Source organism: Callorhinchus milii, unplaced genomic scaffold (assembly GCF_018977255.1).
Source record: "Callorhinchus milii isolate IMCB2004 unplaced genomic scaffold, IMCB_Cmil_1.0 Scaffold4, whole genome shotgun sequence".
Taxonomy (NCBI): Eukaryota; Metazoa; Chordata; class Chondrichthyes; order Chimaeriformes; family Callorhinchidae; genus Callorhinchus; species Callorhinchus milii.
Genome location: NW_024704745.1, coordinates 52,913,512 through 52,934,028, shown reverse-complemented (window position 1 = coordinate 52,934,028; position 20,517 = coordinate 52,913,512). Strand labels below are relative to the sequence as shown.

General features: G+C 43.5%; 1 protein-coding gene across 1 annotated transcript in view; it reads right to left on the bottom strand.

The window, feature by feature from the left end:
- The window catches only part of LOC103184039 (progesterone receptor), a 148,151-nt gene that overhangs the window by 12,178 nt on the left and 115,456 nt on the right, over positions 1–20,517 (bottom strand). The window contains exons 4-5 of the mRNA XM_007901877.2: positions 19,856–20,155; positions 10,203–10,347 (exon numbers count right to left, since the gene is read on the bottom strand). Coding sequence (XP_007900068.1) covers positions 10,203–10,347; positions 19,856–20,155 — 445 coding nt within the window. The remainder of the gene's footprint in view (positions 1–10,202; positions 10,348–19,855; positions 20,156–20,517) is intronic.

Sequence of the window (20,517 nt, the reverse complement as noted above, 5' to 3'; positions counted from 1 at the left end):
GCTAATGTAATTACTTCTCTTTATGGGTCTCTATATTCACTGGGTCACTCCAGTAATGTTATTGATAGGGAATCCACAGCACCAGCTGGGCATTACTGGATGCTTGCTGCTGCTGTGTTGTTTTCCAATACCGAGGAGTTCTCTGGATCCCAGACGAGTCTAATATGTTAGTCTAAAGCAATTGTGTGCTTCTATGACTTTGGAGAAGGATGTCTTACGGAGCAGGAGGAATGGGTTTGCTCAAAAAGAACTTGCGAATAGAAGGCACACAGCAAATTCAATATAAGGAGATCTTTCCAGGCACACTTAGGTATCTTGAGGAAATCTTTTATACACAGGCTTCTTCTGCAGGTAAGCGGAACATAACAATCACAATGCACAATCTTGGTCCCTTTATTTCCTCATAATAGTTCCACAGTTCACAGCAGGGAGAATTTAGCAGAGATTAGATACACTTGTGAAAAGTATACCATGTGGATTCAACTATAAATGTAACTAGATAAGAATGATGCAAAACATAAAACAAAGCAACATTATGGGGCCCAGGAACAGCAGAATGCCACTTCTCTGAACACATTGGCATAATGCCTCCAGTCTTTCTTTTTTCTGTACTGTTATATCACCGTGCGGACTTCCATAGAGTTAACTGAATACTATCTTAAACATTGGGACATCACCCAGTGGCAGTATGGCTCATTTTCATTTCATCTTGAGAGTAAAGGGAATCTTCGTTGATAATTCCTCCTAAACCTCTACAGAGATATATGAAATCTAGAAATATAAAAAAATGTACATAGTGTTGTTGCAATATACCATTTGCAATGCTACCGTTTATCTATCTTACAATTCTAGTTGAACAGAAACAGTCTAAATTTGAATTCTGGTTTATAAAATAACAGATTGCCACTTAAAAAGTATTGCTATGTTCAGTTAATTCTTGTAGATGCTCATTATTGTTTAAGATTGCCAGTTAGACCAATGAATGCAAACTAATTTGAACTTCAAAATATTTATATTCAACAGGTTTCCACCTACCATAAATGCTCTCTCTGTTCTTGGGAATAAAAGTTTGACCATGTGATTATTCTTTCCATATCATTTAAATGTTGCACATTAGTCCCAATTTACCAGTGCAGTGTGAGATGTGTGTGCTGCAGAGCTTCTGAAATGATGTGTATCTTCTGGTCCTCNTTTTTTCCTCTGTGCCCTGCCTTCATTTGTATACGAACATAGGACGTGGTTTGGATCGTACCATTCCACAAATACATGTATGTTATTTGTATAAACATAAATGTTCACAAGCACATTTTTGTCGAGCTGCTTATTCTGTGCAATCTAGCAATATAATAGTCATAGCAATATAACAGTTTAGGTCTGAAAATCAAAGCAGCCAGCAATGAATTCAAGAATCATTACTTTACGCAGTTGTAATGAAAAATAAAGGTTGCTTACTGTAATGTATTATGAATGCTGTTTCTGAGAACAAATATCTTTTTATTGAGTTTTTGCAGTTTTACAACCAACTGTAAATAGGATTCTTTTTCTACACATCTGGAAAGTTGTACTGGTGGTAAATGGTCCAATGGATGTATGCTTTGAATTCATCTCCTTTGCACGAATTGGTGGATGTCAGGGCTCTGTGGAACCCTATCAGATGTATTGGCACTGCAAAAGTAGAGTTTTCTGGCATTTTCATTTAAGGGTCAATAATTGTCAGCTTGTCTGTAGGACAAGAGCTGGATGGGCGCAAATTTCCTGCTTCCGCCAACGTCTTCTGACCCATGGTTCCGACCTCCTCAACCTATCCAACCTGTCCTTAAAACTCTTTGCGCAACCCGTGCGCAACTTAAGGTGTCAGGTTCGATCCCCAGTTATCCTTCCTCCCCCACATCCGGTCCCTGACCAGCACTGCTTTCTTCCACCTCCGCCACACTGCCCATCTCCGACAATACCTCACTCCAAAAGCTGCCGAAACTCTTGTCCATGCCTTTGTCACCTTCAGCTGGACTATTCAAATGCCCTCCTTACCAGTCTCCCCTCCACTACCATCCATAAAATCCAGGTCATACAAAACTCTGCCGGCCGCATTCTTACCCGCACGAAACTCTGCTTCCCGATTACCCCAGTCCTTGCCAGACTGCACTGGCTGCCTGCCCCAGAGAGGATCGACTTCAAGATCCTCACCCTTGTCTTAAAATCCCTCCACTGCTCTGCAACCCCTGAGCTCTCACCTCCTCTCTCCTCAAAACAGTGCCCTTTGCCTTCATTCCACCGGCTCTGGCCTCCTCCTTGTCCCCGAGTCCTCCGCTGCATCCTCGGTGGCTGTGCCTTCAGCCACTATGCCCCGAGGCTCTGGAACTCCCTTTCTCACTCCCTTCGCCTCGCTCCCTCTCTTCCTATTTTCAGGTCTCGGCTGAAGACCTTTCTTTTCGGCTGCGCTTTTGGTCACCTTCCTCCCCCTCCCCCTGGCTCGGCCCCGGGATCTGTTACTGTGAAGCGCTCTGAGACGCCGTTCGGCGTGGAGAGCGCTATATAAATCCAAATTGTTGTTGTTTAAATCCCTCCATTCCTTGGCACTCCCCTATCTCTCTAACCTCCTCTCTCCCCACAGCAGTAACCGCTTCCTCCAGTATCCTGGGTCCAGCCTCCTCCACGTCCTCCGAACCTTCCGTTCCACCATCAGCGGCCATACCTTCAGCCATTACACCCCGAAGCTTTGGAACTCCCTCCCTCAACGCCTTCACCTCGCCCCCCTCCTTCCCCATCTTCAAGTTGCGCCTGAAGACCTTCCGTTTCGATCGCGCCTACGGTCACCTTCCCCCTCTCCCTGGCTTGGTCTTGGACTCCACCATTGTTAAGCGCTCTGAGACGCCGTCCGGCGTGGAGGGCACTATATAAGTGAAAGTTGTTGCTGTTGTTAATTCATACCAATGGAAATTTGGTAAAATCTAGATGTTCATTTGCAAAATACAAATTCTACATAGACACAGATGTTAACAATATTTAGTAGATAGTAGATTCTTTTCTTTCTATTCTTGACCCCAGTATTTCCTCTGGTCTCTAAGAGAATGCTCACATTTCCTCCAATATTGAAGCTGTTGTCATAAATCTTAATTTCTTGTTGGGTTAAGTAGGGGTCAGCCTGGCGCAGTGGAACCATCTTGCCTCTGAGTCAGAAGGTTGTGGGTTTGAGGCTCATATCGGGACTTGAAATCATGCAGTCTAAGATTACACTTCAATCCAGTGCTGGGAGTGCGTTGCATGTTTGGAGGTGCCGTCTTTCGAATGATACGTTAAACTGAGGTCCCGTCTGCCTGTTTAGGTGGATGTTAAAGATACCGAGGCATTATTCTAAAAGAAAAGGGTTCTCCTGGTGTTCTGACCAACAATTCCCCAAATAAAAATTGGTCATTCGTTTCATGGCTATTTTTGGGACATTTCCCTGTGCAATTGTGCTGTTGCATTTGCCTACCAATACACAGTCACTCCATGTCACAGTAATTCTTGTGAAGTGGTTTGAGACATTCTTACAATGTGATAAGGTGCTATATCAAATGCAACGATTCTTATTGAATATTATTATTGTAAATAAATGTTTTCCCTCTTCCACAACTCTTAAACTTTCCATAAGCAGTCGATTTTTCTAAGGTTGAATACATTTAGAGGATCTTTTAGCCGCTCTTTTGTATTTATAGTCTGAACACAAAAGAAAGGCTTTTCACCTGACAAATCAATGCTTTCCTCCCTTTTGGCCTCTTTCTCATTTTTTGAATGTATTTTACGGTCACTGCTCAGTGCCCATGTGAATGTTTCTTTCTCTCTCTCTCTCTCTCTGCTGCTCACTGTTTGAAATAAAAAACTCATCATACTAATTCATTCCTTGCATGGATTATTATATAAGCACCTCAAGACTGTAATTTGTTACTTGACTCAGTCTTCCCTTTCTCCTACATTCTACTGTATGAGACGTTTAAAACATGAGCTTGATGCAATTAACTAATTATTGATTTGTTTTGCTTTCTCTGTCACTCTTGTTAACCTCAGTATATCCTACTTTCCAAGCCTTGGTCCTTCACCTAGACTTCTCAGCAAAAATAAAACCTCCCAATAGGTTATGAACATAGGAACATGATTATGCCATTCAACCCCTTGAGCCTATTCCGCCATTTTATTAGATCATGACTGATCTCTACCTCAACTCCATTTATCTGCCTTTGCTATCCCTTGATTCCTTTACCGAGCAAAGATCTATCCACCTCAGTCTTTAACATTTCAATTGATCAGGCATCCACAGCCTTCTGGGGAGAGAGTTCCATATTTCCACTACCCTTTGAATGAAAAAGTGCTTCTCTCTTAAATTGCCTAGCTCTAATTTTAAGATTATGCCCCTTTGTTCTGGATTCCCCCACCAGAGGAAATAGCTTCTCTGTATCTATCCTGTCGAATCCTGTTATCATTTTAAACACTTTAATTAGATCACCCCTCAACCTCCTAAACTCAAAGGAGTACAAGCCAAGTTTATGCAACCTGCCCTCCTAACCTTTTAAGACCTGGTATCATTACACTGCTTTGATTCCATAAGGAATATTTCAATTTGAAAATGTGTATATGATTTTAGCTACTATCTCAGATGAAGGGTTATTTGTTTTGAAAAGTGTCAAATTACTTATTTAAGATTAATTAAATATGTTATGACTGAATTTATCAAACTTGGCTTGTCAGCATAGCCAGAGGATCCACCTAACAGGTGGGGTAAATTCACTTCAACCCTCCTCCCATCCAACTGTCTTCTGTCTTCACGTTAGAGGACACTGAAAACTTACCGAAAATAGAGGGGAACCTGGAGGCTAATGTTAGTGAGGAACTTAACACAATGAACATCAGTAAATCAATAGTACTAGAGAAATTGACAAGATTAAAAAATAATAAATCCCCTTGATCTGATGGCCTGCATCCTCGGGTTTTAAAAGAGGTAACTGCAGAGATAGTGGATGGTTGTTTTTGATCTTCCAAAATTCTCTGGATTCCGGAATGGTTCCCAGTCATTGGAAGATCACAAATGTAACGCGATATTTAAGAAAGGTGGAGAAAAAAAATGGGGAACTATAGACCAGTTAGTCTGACATCAGTGGTAGGGAAAATTCTAGTGTCCTTAATTAGGGAAGTTGTCTTGGGGTACTTAGAAAATCATAACATGATTAGGCAGAGTCAACATGGCTTTACAAAAGGGAAATCATGTTTAACAAATCTTATAGAGATTTTTGAGGATGTAACTAGCAGGTTAGATAGGGGAGAACCAGTAGATGTGGTGTATTTGGATTTCTAGAAGGCAGTCAACAAGGTGCCACATAAAAGCCTGTTGCATAAGATCAGAGCCCATGGAATTAAAGGTAATATATTAGCATGGATTGGAGAGTGGTTAACAGGAAGAAATCAGAGAGTAGGGATAAACGGGTCCTTCTCAGATTGGCAAGATGTGACTAGTGATTATCAGTCACTGATTCAGAGGGCGGAGCTGGGACAGCGCGGGGAGGAAGGGGGAGCGGGGAGGAGGGGGAAGCAGGGAGGAGGAGGAAGCGGGGAGGAGGGGGAATAGGGAGGAAGGGGGAGCAGGGAGGAGGGGTGAGGAGGGGACAGCGGGGAGGAGGGGGAAGCGGGGAGGAGCGGGGAGAAGGGGAAGGAGGGGGAGCGGGGAGGAAGGGGAGGAGGGGGGACGGGGAGGAGGGCAGGAGGGGGAGGAGGGGGGAGGGGGGTGGAGGGGGCAGCGGGGAGGAGGGGAGGAGGGGAATAGGGGGGAGCGAGGAGGAGGAGGGAGTGGGGAGGGGTGGGGAGGAGGGGGGAGGAGGGGGGAGTGGGAGGAGGGGGGAGGAGCGGGGAGGAGTAGGGGGGAGGAGGGGGGAGCGGGGAGGATCCGGGAGGAAGGGGGAGAGGGGGGAGCGGGGAGGATCCGGGAGGGGGGAGGATGAGGGGGGAGGGGGAGAGGCGGGAGCGGGGAGGAGGGGGGAGGAAGAGGAAGGAGGGGGGAGCAGGGAGGAGGGGGGAGCGGAGGAGGGTGAAGAGGAGGGAGGGGCGGGAGCAGGGAGGAGGGTGAGGAAGGGGAAGGAGGGGGGAGCAGGGAGGAGGGGGGAGCGGAGGAGGGTGAAGAGGAGGGGAGGGGCGGGAGCGGGGAGGAGGGGGGAGGAAGGGGAAGGAGGGGCGAGCGGGGAGGAGCGGGGAGACAGGGGGAGGAGGGAGGAGCGGGGAGACAGGGGGTGGAGGGGGGAGCGGGGAGGAGGGGGGAGCGTGCTCTGTCCTGCTCTCTCTCCGCCCTCCCCGCCTCCTATCCCTGCTTGACCCCTCCCAATGCCTCCCTCTGCTCCAGTCTGAGAATCCTCTGCCGGGCTCATCGCGGCACTCGGCGTTGGGTGTCCAGCAGTAGTCACACCGACTGCCCCATTCCCCACCACATCCGCAAGCCCCACCCCGGACCCAGACCCCAGGGGCTAACCTCTCCTCCCTCATCCGCATTCCCACCCTCCCTGCCAATCAATCCACTACCCTCTCCCATCCCACACATCCCCCTGCCAACTCTCCACTCTGCATTGCCCTTCAAAACGTCTGTTATATCTGCAACCAGACCCTGGCCATCAATTAACTCATCCTCAATGAGAACATTGACATTATGGCCCTCACGGAAACCTGGATCACCCCAGATGACACCTTCCCCCTCACTGAGGCCACACCACCCGGCTACAGCTACCACCATGCCCCAACCGCCATGGAAGTGGTGTGGCCCTCATATCCAGGGTGTCACTTGCCCTATCCTCCGACTCCACCGGCTCATTCTCCTCTTTTGAACACCTTACCTTCTGCCATCCCTCCCACTTCTCTCTAAAAATCCTCTAATTTACTGCCCCCCAAAATCTTCCCCCACCTTCATCTCTGACATATCCACCCTCCTAGCTTCCCTCTGCCTCTGCTCCGACCACCTCATCATCCTAGGCAACTTCAATCTCCACCTCACCCCCTCTTGCTCCACCTCCTCAGATTTCTCCTCTCCTCTCTTAACCTCTCCCTCCACATCCACTCTGTTACCTTGACCTGCTACCCGCTTGACCTAGTGATCCTGGGGCCTCAGCATCTCGGATGTCACCATCAATGACAAGGTCATCTCTGACCACCATTTCAACTCCCATATCCCTTTCCCCACTGCCTCCAAACCTACCCACCATCTTCTACCGCCCGTGGAAGAAGATCTCCCCACAATCCCTCTCCACTGCCCTGGAGTCCTCTGATCTCCTCCCCCTCTTGCCCACCTCCCGCAATAACCCATTGACTGCGTTTACTCTTCTCCACAGCACCCTCTCCATCACACTCAACATCCTTGTCCCCCTCATTTCCCGAACTGCCTCCTATTCCCGATCCTCACCCTGATTCACCAGCCACCTCTGCTCGCTCAAGGGCCAGGTGCAGGCTGCCGAACGCACCTGGCTCAAATCCGGCCTACCACTCCGCTCTCGCCTCGGCCAAATCGTCCTTCTATTCCAGGTTAATCCTAGAGGCGAAGGGCAACCTCAGGCCCCTGTTCTCCACCACCAACCGGCTCCTCCACCCTCCCCACCATGCCTCGCAGATTCTTTCCTCTGACTCTCACTGCGAGGAAATGCTGGACTTCCTCGAGTCCAAAATCGAGGGAATCCGCTCAGCTGCCACTGCCCTCCCAACTTCCACCCCCTCCCTACCCCCACCCCACACTCCGACAACTACCCATCCCTCCTTCCACATCTTTGAACCTGTCACCCCCTCCTCTCTCTTCACCACCATATCCTCCATGAAGCCCACCACCTGCTCCCTGGATCCCAACCCTGTCCCTCTCCTTAAATCCCTGCTCCACCTCTTTGCCCCACTACTCGCCGAAATCATCAATCTCTCCCTGTCATCTGGCACTGTTCCTACCCCCCTCAAAACAGCCACTAGGACCCCCACCTTGAAGAAACCTTCCCTTGACCCATTACAGCTATCCAGCTACCGGCCCATCTCAAACCTTCCTTTCCTGTCCAAGGTCCTTGAGAGAGCCATTGCCTCCCAGCTTCGCTCTTTCCTCTCCTCCCACTCCATCTATGAACCCCTCCAATCGGGTTTCCGTGCTGCCCACAAGGTCACAAACGACATCCTGACCATGTGCGACCAGGGCTCCATCTGCCTCCTCGACCTCTCCGCCGCCTTTGACACTGTGAACCAAACAATCCTCCTCCACCCCCTCTTCTCCCACCTCAACCTTCAAGGTTCTGTCCTTGACTGGTTCAGGTCTTACCTTTTACCACGCCTCCACTTCGTCGCAGTAAACGGCTTCTCCTCCAGCCCCCACACCGTCTCGTGCGGTGTTCCTCAGGGCTCTGTCCTCAGTCTCCTTTTCTTCACCCTCTACATGCTCCCGCTTGGGGTAAATTTCCACATGTATGCAGATGACACCCAACTCTATCTCTCTGCCTCCACCCTCAACTCCAGGACTACTGGCGTCCTGACCAACTGCCTGTCTGACATCAAGTCCTGGACAAGGGACAACTTTCTCCAACTCAACATCAGCAAGACTGAGGCCCTCCTGATTGTCTCGCGCTAGTGCCTCCGCACCTCAGGCACTGGCAGCATCAGCCTCCACGGCTGCACATTCAACCTCACTAAGCCAGTCAGGAACCTGAGTATCTTGTTTGACTCTGAACTGTCCTTTTTCCCCCACATTCGCGCCGTGAATGACACTGCCTACCACCACCTCCGCAACATTGCCAGACTCCACCACTGCCTCACCCCTCAGGCTGCCGAAACCCTTAACCATGCATTCGTCACATCAAGGCTCGATTACAGAAACTCCCTCCTCATCGGCCTTCCCAACTCTTACTTTCACAAGTTGTAGACCATCCAAAACTCTGCAGCTCGTGTACTCTCGCGTACCAGGCTCCGTGACCCCATCACTCACACCCTCACCGGACTCCACTGGCTCCCCATCCCTCAGAGGATGGAATTCAAGATCCTCGTCCTCACTTTCAAGGCCATCCCTGGTCTTGCCCCCTCCTACCTCTCTGACCTGCTGACTCCCTACCAACCTGCCCACTCCCTCCATTCAGAGGGCTCTGGTCTGCTCCATGTCTCCCGCCCAACCTGCCCTACCATCGGTGGCCGGGCTTTCAGCCTCTCTGCCCCCACACTCTGGAACTTCATCCCATGGTCCCTTCGCCTCACTTCCTCCCTTGCCTCTTCAAGGCTGGTTTCCAGACCCTTCTCTTCGATCGAGCCATTGGTCCCCTCCAACCTCTCTTCTTTCTCTCGTCCCTACCCCACCCCTCCCCCATGCTCAGGTCCCGGTTCTTAAGGATCTTGACAGGGTAGATGCCCATGAGATTGTTTCCCCTGGTTGGAGAATCTAAAACTAGGGGTCATAGTCTCAAGATTAAGGGTCAGCCTTTTCGAACTGAGTTGACGAAACATTTCTTCACTCAGAGGGTAGTGAATTTGTGGAATTCTCAACCCCAGAAGGCTGTGAATGCTCAGTCCTTGAACATATTCAAGACTGAGGTTGATAGATTTCTAAAAGATAGAGGGATTAAGGGATATGGGGATAGGGCGGGTAAATGGAATTAGGTTAAAAGATCAGCCATGATCTTATTAAATGGCGGGGCAGGCTCGAGTAGCCTACTCCTGCTCCTATGTCTTATGGTCTTAATGTTGTTGGCTATATTGCAATTCTACTTCTATCTATATGTCACTCTGATAATCTGTAGAGCACCTTGGTTCTTGCCAACCTGCACCTAATACTTTCCGGAATTAGGTAAGCAGGTTGCGTCCCTCCAAGGAAAGAGTGCACATTCCATTCCAACAATCTATCTCTGGGATTTCCATGTGTAGGTGGGATGCATGGAAATCATAGCTTGGTTTGGATATTCTTAAGCCTGGTGATGGGTTTCCGCATGTGTCAGACATCCGGATGACCAAAAAAACCCCAGTTAGTTCCTAAACCCAGAACTGCTGTATAAATGCAAGTAGCTGTCAGACATAAAGGAGCAGAGACAGGGCCCCACACTCAATTGAAGAGAGTCTACCATAGACTCTGCCATTAACACACAGCTAATTCGTGGAGAACCTCTTAATTCAGGATGTATTCTAAATCATACACCATGTGTAACAAGTGTTGATAAAAACACAACAAGTATAAGGACAAGTCTACTCACTCATTAAATATCAGATCTGGAGCGAAGTACAGCATTTTGCCTTTGACATGTTTGTATGACCGCCACCCCATTGCAAATACCATCAGGCCCATCCAGGAATACTGAATGAGGGTCATTTGATCATCTATGTGCAAATTCCGAAATCCTGAAAATAAACAGATAAATGTTAAAACCATAAAGATAGAGAACACAATGTGTTTTGTGTCCTTTCCACAACTTAAATCGTACAATTTACAGGATGCAATTTGCCTGGGTATAATATGGATAATATGTATATTTTTCCCAAACACAACCACCAAATTAGTTATCACTTTTTCCCATAGAGTATACAGAACTAACTTGATGCCACACTTACTCATCCTATTTTGATCTGTCATATTTTGCTGACTCAGATATTAGTAAGATATTTAGCAATAACATCACGATGACTCCTGACTTAGGCTTCCATCATCAAAAGAAAAAATCAATCCGCAGAAATATAGAAATTTACAGTGATGAAATAGGCTATTCAGCCAATCGAGTCCTCACCAGTTTACAGAGCAAGGAGGTCAATTTAATCCCACCACCCCTCCTTATCTGCATAACCCTTCAAGGCATTCTCTTTCGTATGCCTGGTTATTTACCCCTTGAAAGCTATAATGCAGAGTATTCACAACAACTCTCCAGGTGAAAAATTTCTTCTAAGATCAACTTTCTCTGTTTTTACTAACTTATAAATTCTCACCAAACTATATGTTATTTTCCAATGGTAAATGTTCAGCTGACATGAGAAAGCAAGATAACGGAACGCCTTTTTATAGTAAAGACTTTCACTTGAGGTAAAAAAAAACTATCTGGCTTGACACTTCTGCTATTTAGTAGCTACAATTAAAAGACAACAATTTTGAGTTGACAAACACCAGGATTTTCAGAGGAAGGCAAAGTATAGAACCACAATGTTGGACAAATTTGTTTATTTCTGAAAATAATGAGATTGCAGAACTACTTAAGGGAAACTTCTTTGCTTGTAAGCCACAAAGGATTCTGGTGGAATATCCTTGATTGCAGTTTAAGAGTTCATAATGCTAACTTGTAACAATTGACAATATATTTTATTACAAGATAAAGTATCAAGGAAATAAATAACTGTATGATGACTTAGTAAAAATAAGGCTCTCAGTGCACATTAGTTCAGTTGAATTAATACAAGATGAAATAATAACCTCCTAAGATATATGGATACAAACTCTTCAGTAGGAACAGGGTGCAGCCAGATTGAAACACTGATGGCAAAGAGGGCTTGTAATTCACTGACCTGCCAAGCTTAAGGCAAGGGACAGCTGAGTTCCTGTTTTCCAAAGGGAATAATTGTGTCAGATTCAAGGGAAATATATATATTTTTAAAATCTAGGATCAGCTACCAGGGTGAATAGGAACAATGTATTACATAACGTTGTTTTTTGCCAAGAAGTGGTCCTCTTTGATTGTCTCCACAATCTTGACCCTGGTCACAATGATGCTTTTTACAGAGAGAAACACAGGTGAAGAGCCAAAGCCAATAGTGCAGGACAGTAACAAGGTTGTAAACAGTGGGAGAGATGCTCTATCTTCCCTTTTCTATATATTTAAAATAGTTCCTAATCTTGATGGACCGTCACGATACGAGTCCTTTTGAGGAAGTCTCACTTCCGTTCTCTTATAACCTTACCGTACTTCAAGGAAGGAAACACTGTCATCCATAAAAGAAAGTATATTGGTATTTGATATGTGTGGTTCAGCAATCCTCTGCCATCTATTAGCCTAGACTGTTTTGCTATCTGTTGCCTAGTTCTAACTGATGCAGTGTTGCAAATGGTTGCAGCGTTGACTGTTTCCTGTAACTCTCATGCTTAGGATATGTATTTCTATTCAACTTTGGAAAAGTTTACTGCAACTGAAGTAGAAATTCTGATGAGATCCACATGTGCGATGTCCACAAACTATTTAAACAGACAAGAACTTGAAAGAAAGTAATAAAATAGGCATTTCTAACTTTTCTGAGTAAGGCAGTTGAGAATTAAAAAAGAACTGTAAGTACTTCATGGTGCTTATTAAGAATAATCATAGTGAAGAAATGGATTTCAGAAACTTGCGAGTCTAATTTGTGACATTTCTAAGAATACTATCAACCTGTAGGATCTTCTACTCTGAAAGCATACTGTGTCAAGAGTGGAATTGCTGTGAATGAATCAGTGCGACATACTTCGAGTTACCGAAAGGAGTCCATATTTTGTGACTTAGGTTTCTTATAAAGGAATCCTGAGAAGAAATACTTTAAATTAGGCCCTTTCTATTAAAAAAATAATATTTTGATTGGAGAGTACCTGTGCTTGACAGAGTCTAAAAAGAAATACCACCTTATAAGACCATGTTGTTTTAAAAATGTGGCAAAATTGTGGAAAATTCTTATATTCAGTCTTAATTTGGAAACTGAAGAACTGCAGGAAAACAATTTTCAATTTAGGACAGAATTTCTAAATTCTGTGGGATCTAATATTTTAAGACAAAACAGTCCTGAAGGTTTAGTTTTGGATGAAATTGTGGACTTCCAAACTGCAGAATTGTCACGGTAATATTCATATATATGGAGAAACACTCACTTTGCAAATCTGTAACTTCCATGCCTTCTTCTGTTGAGCCAATGCAAAACAAGATTTAGGTATAGGCCCCCCCCAGGATCTCGGTAACATTTATGAATGAGATAAGAGGACTTTCTCTAAACACGATTGGGAACCCATATCTTTCATTGAGGGGGTGGCCTTTTTGCCATGTTGTTTACTTCCACCTCAACAAATAACAGCATTTAAGTGAAACTATTTCTACTTATAATCGTGAGTCCCTTTTTTTTACAAAATATATATAATGCACCCAATTATCCCTTCCTGTGTGCTGTATGAGTGCCTTCACTTCTTGGTAGACCCAATCCTAGTCACCTGAATTTAGGGTACAGCAATGAGAATGTCCGAATCTTATTTCCCCTGTGACCAAAAGGAATTGTGACATTTTTATTCCTCATACACCAAGCAAAAGCATAATTATGAAGGTGAAGAGAGGAATTGTCCTGTATTCTAAATTAATCCATTTACAAATATTCAGAAGCCAACTTAAAAGAAGATAACATAATATACAAAACGTAAATCCTGACCTGTTGGTTTCCATTAAATGAGCAGAGTTGTAGAATTAATAATATCATAATTTGTCAAATTATCTGTTAAAGGAAAATTCTGTTTGAAGGTTGATATGCATAGATTTACATGATACATATTTTAGAGAAATAAGCTAATTTTCCATATTTTTTGCTGTTCAAAATTTTAATTAAATCAAATAAAAAATCATCTTTGATGAAAAATATGGTTTGTGTTAATAATGGTGCTTAAGTGGGTGATGGTTATCCTAGCATAAGATAATCACATTTCACTAGAAGGGAATTGAGAGAAAGCTTTACTTTCTTAAAAGCAGTGGTACGTTCCGGATGTTTCAGGAGATTTGATGTTATCTTTGTCATTCAACCCAGGTCCCGACTGCTTGTTCAGTTGGATGTTAAACACCACATCCATTACTTCAAAAGAGGTTTCTTTTGACCAACAATCCTCCAGATTAACTGGTTATTCATTTTATGTCTTGCAGGAGCAAATGTCTGCTGCATTTGACTATAAAAACAGTCATTACACCTGACAGTAATTATCCATGAAATGCATTGAGACATTTGATATGATAAGTTGCAATAACAATGGAAGTAATTTCTTTGTACTTTGAAAATGGATGAGTGAGTATGGATGCCAAAGATGACAGAACTAATGGAAGATTTACTTTAAGTAGCTGTAGCTTCTGAAATGGTTCTGTCAACAATAACCGTGGAAGGTGCATAAACTTGCAGGGAAAGGGAGGCAGTTTGGTTCCCACCCACACAAGGAATCTAATATTAGCACCAATCATGAAAGATGGCACGCAACTGTGGTAAATATGTGGATATGGGCAATGTTGAGAAAATGCCTGCATTTTTTGTTAGCTACAAATACCACCAGGTAAAAACATGCGATTGTGAACCTGATATAACAGCAATTTAAATTTCGGGTGGGTAAACTCAACATTATAACCAAACAATTAGTTGGCTCAAAACACATTACTTTATCAAGCTTATCCCTTTGCAAGAGTTCAGGAGAAGGGCAGAACTACTGAAGTGTCAAGTACTGTTTCTAAAGTTTGAGATTAGAGACTTCATGACAGACATTGATAAGGAAATAGTAACAGTTCATATGAAAAATGAAGGCGTATTGAAGAATGATATTGTGCTGTGACAAAATAGTTCTTTTGTTTTTTTGCGGCCAGGATGCAAGGTTAGGCAATACAGGATATGATTATTGACCTTTCCAGCCATCCAACACACATTACTGAACCCCTTTCAGGGACGTCCTCCTGACGTGAAAGGCGCTTTATAAATGGAATCTTGTTGTTGTTGTTGTTTCTGCACCAATGCTATAACTTGCTTATATTCCTTGCTGCATTTTGCAAATTATAGGCATTGATACAGAAAGGGGTTCAGTGATGTGTGCTGGGTGGCTGGAGCTATTTGAAAATGCAGCAGTGTCATGACTGAGCTGTGCAGATATTGATTGGTGGCAAAGTTTATGGTATTAAATAAGCTGGTCAATTAGCGGCAGACAACTGCGAACAGCCGTGCCCCACAAACAGTTGTGGATTAATTAATATTTTTTTTAAGGGTTTATTACTCCCGGAGAAGCGATCTGCCAATAGACTAACAACCATGTTCCTACGTATTGCAAGGTAAACAGACACGTGTAGAGTATGAAAATTTGTTTCGCTTTGCCCGGGAATCTGGTTTCTTGCTGGACACGCAATCTTAGGCATTCTGTGGTAAGACACAAATGCTGAACGTTGCCTGTGTGCTACAGAGACTATAACAAAACCCCATAGAATGTGGGTTGCTGTGTGTCTCGTGCCCTCTCCACAAAACTTTTGGTGGCTGAGCCTTCGCTTCCCTTGCTCCAAACCTAACCGTCTCCCCCTTTTGCTTTGCTTGGTGTCCAAGCCCTTCCATGTGAAGTGCTTTAAGATGTTGCTCTATGGGAAGGGTGCTAAATAAATGCAAATTGTTGTTGTTGTTATAGGTTGCACCTTTGATATGTGGAGACTGCATATGCTGACAACGTGACACTACTCTCACTGCTGCTGCTCTGGTTAGTTTGAGTTTCACCAGTTCCTTCTAGGACATGAATGGCTGTGGAAGGTCATTCTCTACCATGAAATATTTTTCTATTACAAAAAGTTAAGGTAATTAAAAATCTAGCTCATAAAATGAAGTTTAACCATTTGATGAATGGTAATTCTGTTGGGAAGGTACCATTCCAGTCTTGTTTACCACCTTTTTTTCTAGCAATTTGTGGTTCAAACAAAACACTTTATTGTCAAAGAGGCACACTCATAGCAAGTGTTGAATGGTGTAATATCATAACTTGCAGTGCTTATATTTTGTGGTCTGGAAAAGCCTATAAAAATATACACAGATGTGAATCAACATGGATTACATGATGTGCTACTCCAGAAACAACTTTTTGCTAAGTCAGCTTTGTGTCTGACACGTGGAAACATAAGAACATAAGAATTAGGAGCAGGAGTAGGCCAACCTATCACCCCGTTTAATTTTATACAAACCAGACAGAGTTTCACATAAGTATGCCACTTACACATGGAAACTCCTATATCTGGAATGGAATTCACAGTCCCTGGAAGCATGAGCCCTGTTAACCTAATTCTGGAGAGGTTGGGAAGAGCCAAAGTTTGGGGACCCAGAATGCGTGTTGAGGTTCTGCTGGAGTACAACCAACAACAATAACAACAAGATTACATTTGTATAGCGTCTTTCACGTCGGGAGGACGGCCCAAGGCGCTGGACAGTGTACAGCATTTCAGACCCGAGCTGGAGTCAGGGGGGGGAGAAGGGAGGGGAGGGAAAGGGGGGTGGCCAATAGCATGGTCGAAGAGAAGGGTCTTTAGGTGGGACTTGAAGGAGGCTAAGGAGGGGGCGAGGCGGTGTGATTGGGGGATGGAATTCCAGAGGTTGGGGGCAGAGTGGCTGAAGGCTCTCCCGCCATTGGTGGGGCGGGTGGGTCAGGGGACGTGGAGCAGGCTGGAGCCGGCTGAGCGGAGGGAACGGGCGGGTTGGTAGGGGGTTAGGAGGTCACAGAGGTAGGGTGGGGCGAGGCCATGGAGGGCTTTGTAGATGAGGACAAGGATCTTGAACTGGATCCTCTGAAGGATAGGGAGCCAATGGAGTTGGGCAAGAGTGGGGGAGATGGGGTCACGGAGTTTGGTGCAGGAGAAGACATGGGCTGCAGAGTTGTGGATTATCTGCAGCCTGTGGAGGGAGGAGTTGGGAAGGCCGACAAGCAGGACGTTTACAAAGTCGAACCTGGAGGTGATGAAGGGATGAACAAGAGTTTCAGCGCCCTGAGGGGTGAGGTAGTGGTGCAGTCGGGCGATGTTACGAGGTGAGGGAAGGTAGAGCAGGTCATGACTGTCTGGCACACTTCCTTCTACTTGTCCAGCCAGGGCCACCCTAATGTTAAGGCTTTGGTTGATAACAGGAGCAGAATAGGAAGGATCGCCGTCCTCAGTGGATCTGATGGGGCAAAGCATGGGAGGTCACGACAATGTGTCAGAAGAGCCTTGAGGATTAGCTAAGGAATATGATTACTGTTAAGACTGAATAAATATGATCAAGATGTACATTTAATATACAAAGCTGCTGCCATCTTGCCACTACCCTTTAGTTAGAGTACCAATAAAGAGGTAGAAGCAACAGTGTATGCATAGAGCATAACATCATCAGTGCTAGTGTCTGAATAGAAACTGAGTCAGATTAGACAGGAAACTGTGAAGGACGGAGACAGAAATATATCCAAGAGACCATACAAAGTAGATGGCCTGAAATAAACAATCCTGTTTGAAGGAAATGGTGGATTACTGGAATTGGAGATGAATTTTCAACATGAAGAATGCAGTTTTCAAAGGCTACATAATTGCAATTCCTTGCAGTCTACATAGGGGATAGTTTTAGAAAAAACATGTGGAAGATCTTTATACAGTTTGGAGAAATGCAAACAAAGCCATGGATGTTATGTACTATAGTTGCCAAGAGCAAACCAGGATACAAGTAATCTAGTAAAAGATTATGCTCCATGCCTCATTTATCAGAATAACCAACAGACAAAGCTACTCAGCTCACATCTGACAACCCTGGCAGAAAGTTGCTTCTGATCTCCTTGGAGATAAAACAGAGCCATTGACAGTGTTGATTATTATTTCAATTACCTATCTGTCTGTTTAAGCAAATGCCAGTAGCAAACTACTCACTCAAGCACTGATATCCATTTGCTCTAGATTTGATGATCCAGAAGATGAAGCACTTTGAGACATCGAGAAGATGTGAAAAGCACTATATCAAATGCAAGGATTATTATTATTAAGAGATCCTCAATGGGTTGGAAAAATATAATAGTGCAAAATGGATTCAATATGATGATTATTCACCATCTTTCAGACTATTAATAATATCATGACATTTTAAAACATGCTGGCATATTTAAGAGTGGGAGTGTAAGATTTGGAAACTCCAGATAAAGCTGAAAATGAGGAGTCTCCATCCATCATTGCTAGGTAAGGCATTAGTCATTAAAATATCTGATATGCCTACTCCACTGTATTTAATCTATGTTTATATCCCCTTCCTTGTCAGTTCCGGATTCTGATAATCAAATTAATATTTGAATATATATGGGATGAGTGAAACGGTTTTATGAAGAGGATGGTAATGTATCGATTTGTGCAAGATAGGTAGATGTGATTTCCCATACATTCTTCTCAAGCTGGCTTATTTTTTTACATATAGTTTGTGCAAGTGGCCAAACTCAGATAAAGCATGTGTTTTGTCTGTGACTGTAATACATCACAGGATCACAACATTGGTCTGGATGCAGCATCCAGTTGGTCTGGATTTAGTCCATCCAATCTCATCCCTGCAAAACACCCATTTTACCATCTCTTATCACTGCATCAAGCTACTTTTTGAATAAGTCTAGCGTTCTGGCCTCAACCACTTTGTCTGGCAACCTGTTCCAGTTGTTGATTATCCTCTGCATCAAGAAAAACGTCCTGTTATTTGTCCTGACTCCCTCGTGATCCATATATATCAAAGTACTCAGCACAGAAAGCTTCATAACCATTGTAAGAATTCAAAGAAGTTTTGTTTCATAAATAACAGGAGATACAGTAAACTTCTGATACTTCAAGGGAAAAGGGCTAAATGACTAGTCATCCAGAGTATCAAGTTAGGTATATCTATAAATACATGTAAAACTAAATATAGTCAGGACAACTTGATAACTTAAGTAGAAGTGACATGTTAAAGCAGGGTAGAGTTATAAAGAGTTCACTGTACATAGATCACATCAGTGTACAAAAAATTAACTTTTAAAACATTTAGATGAAAAATCTAATTTCTGAAGCCTGATATTCCACCTGTCTGAGTCATTTAACTTTAAAATGTAAGACTTGTGTAAGATTTTGACAGTATTTCGGATAGTTTTTAAACTGGGGTTAAATTTGAAAGTTTGTTTTCTACAACCTGAGCTTGCACCCTTTACAACCAATTGACCTATGAGTGGAATAATCTTGCACTATTTATCGTCAAGTCCTGTGAAAAAGCCAAAACCCCAAATTTGTGACTAAAAGGCAAGAATGCTATTAATTAAGTTTGACAGTTAAGAACATTTGAGTAACGGTTTACCATGCTATTATATGCTAAAGATAGTTGCAATAATGTGTCTTCATCACAGGACCTGATTTCATTATCAGCCTAGGCTAATGGATTTACTCTGCCACCTCAATTAATTTCCACTACAAATTGTAATAAACATAATAAAACAATCCAGAGAGCTACCAGCATTAAACATGTAATTTAAATATATTCTGTATCTAGCCGTTGATAGAAAAAAAATTTCATATGGCGGCTGGAGTAGAAGGGAATTTGATTAGTGAGTAGCAATGCTGTCCTTTGCCTTGTGACCCTGAGTTTGGATCGAGGTTACAACTGATATGTTACAACCTCCTAAGAGTTCTAAGCAAAATTAATTTGAGATGCTTCATCTAGTTTTTAGTGGTCAAAGTCCACAACACAAAGATTACTGAGCAGCTACCCATTATGACTTTGGATTGTATGGTTCAGAAATCGATATCTTCAACTCCTCCTTAAATTACAGGTTTGGAAGAACATTTACCCCAAATATTTTTCGGTCCATCATCCTTGTCCTACCACTGAAGACTCAATTCAAACATTTTCCACAATTCTAAGTGATCTTAAATATTAAGAAAATATAGGCTTCCAGCTTAAGACTAGGTGAACATTCAGACCTGGGAAGTATCCTGATAAAAATAGCAAATTTGCAAGAGTCACAAGAAAAGTTGCTGTGGTAAAGAGAAAGACGCTGTTGCACTAGAAAGAACTCATTGTGATGTTCACCACTTTAACATGCAAAACAAAGAAAAAAATAAAGAAGAAAATAAACACTGTACATTGTTTCATTATTATAATTTTTAGATTTTAATCCTATTGTTACCTGGTACGGACTTGGCCCATTTCACAACAGAGACTAGTTGTTTCTCGCACAGCCTGTTCAGACTGGTTAGCAGGTAGTTAGGTGAGTCAGGCTGAGTGTTATCATAACCTGCGAAAATAACTTCTGGTTCTATAACGTGTAAAATGGAAATGAGTGCCGGTGTGAACTGGATCCCTCGAGCTGAAGGAACCGTGATCTTTGGTGCAGCAAGTGGATTCATATTCAGAGTCATGTCTGGCTGCAGAGTTGACTGGTTGTTTCCGATGTGTTTTAGTTTACTGAATTTCCTCAATTTTCGTGCTGAAAAACAAAACAGAATTTCCTGTTCAAAGACTGCACTAAATTCACAATATCAGTGAATTATTTGTCAGTGTACAGACTCACACTCCAAAATTGTTTCAGACAATATCTGTATTTGCTTCAGTTTTCGAATTGCAATTCTCAGAAATTAGCGACCAAGTAAACATGTTTCTCCAAAGAGCTGGGTAATTCACACTATAAAGATATAATATGATGAAATAGAAGAGCAGTATTACCAGGCATTAACACTCAGACTCAGACGAGGCAAGCCACATGAACAGCATATAAGCCATGCAGACATGATCAAAGATATCCTCAGAAGTAAGATTCATATAAATTACTTGAAGAAGCAAATTTGATGT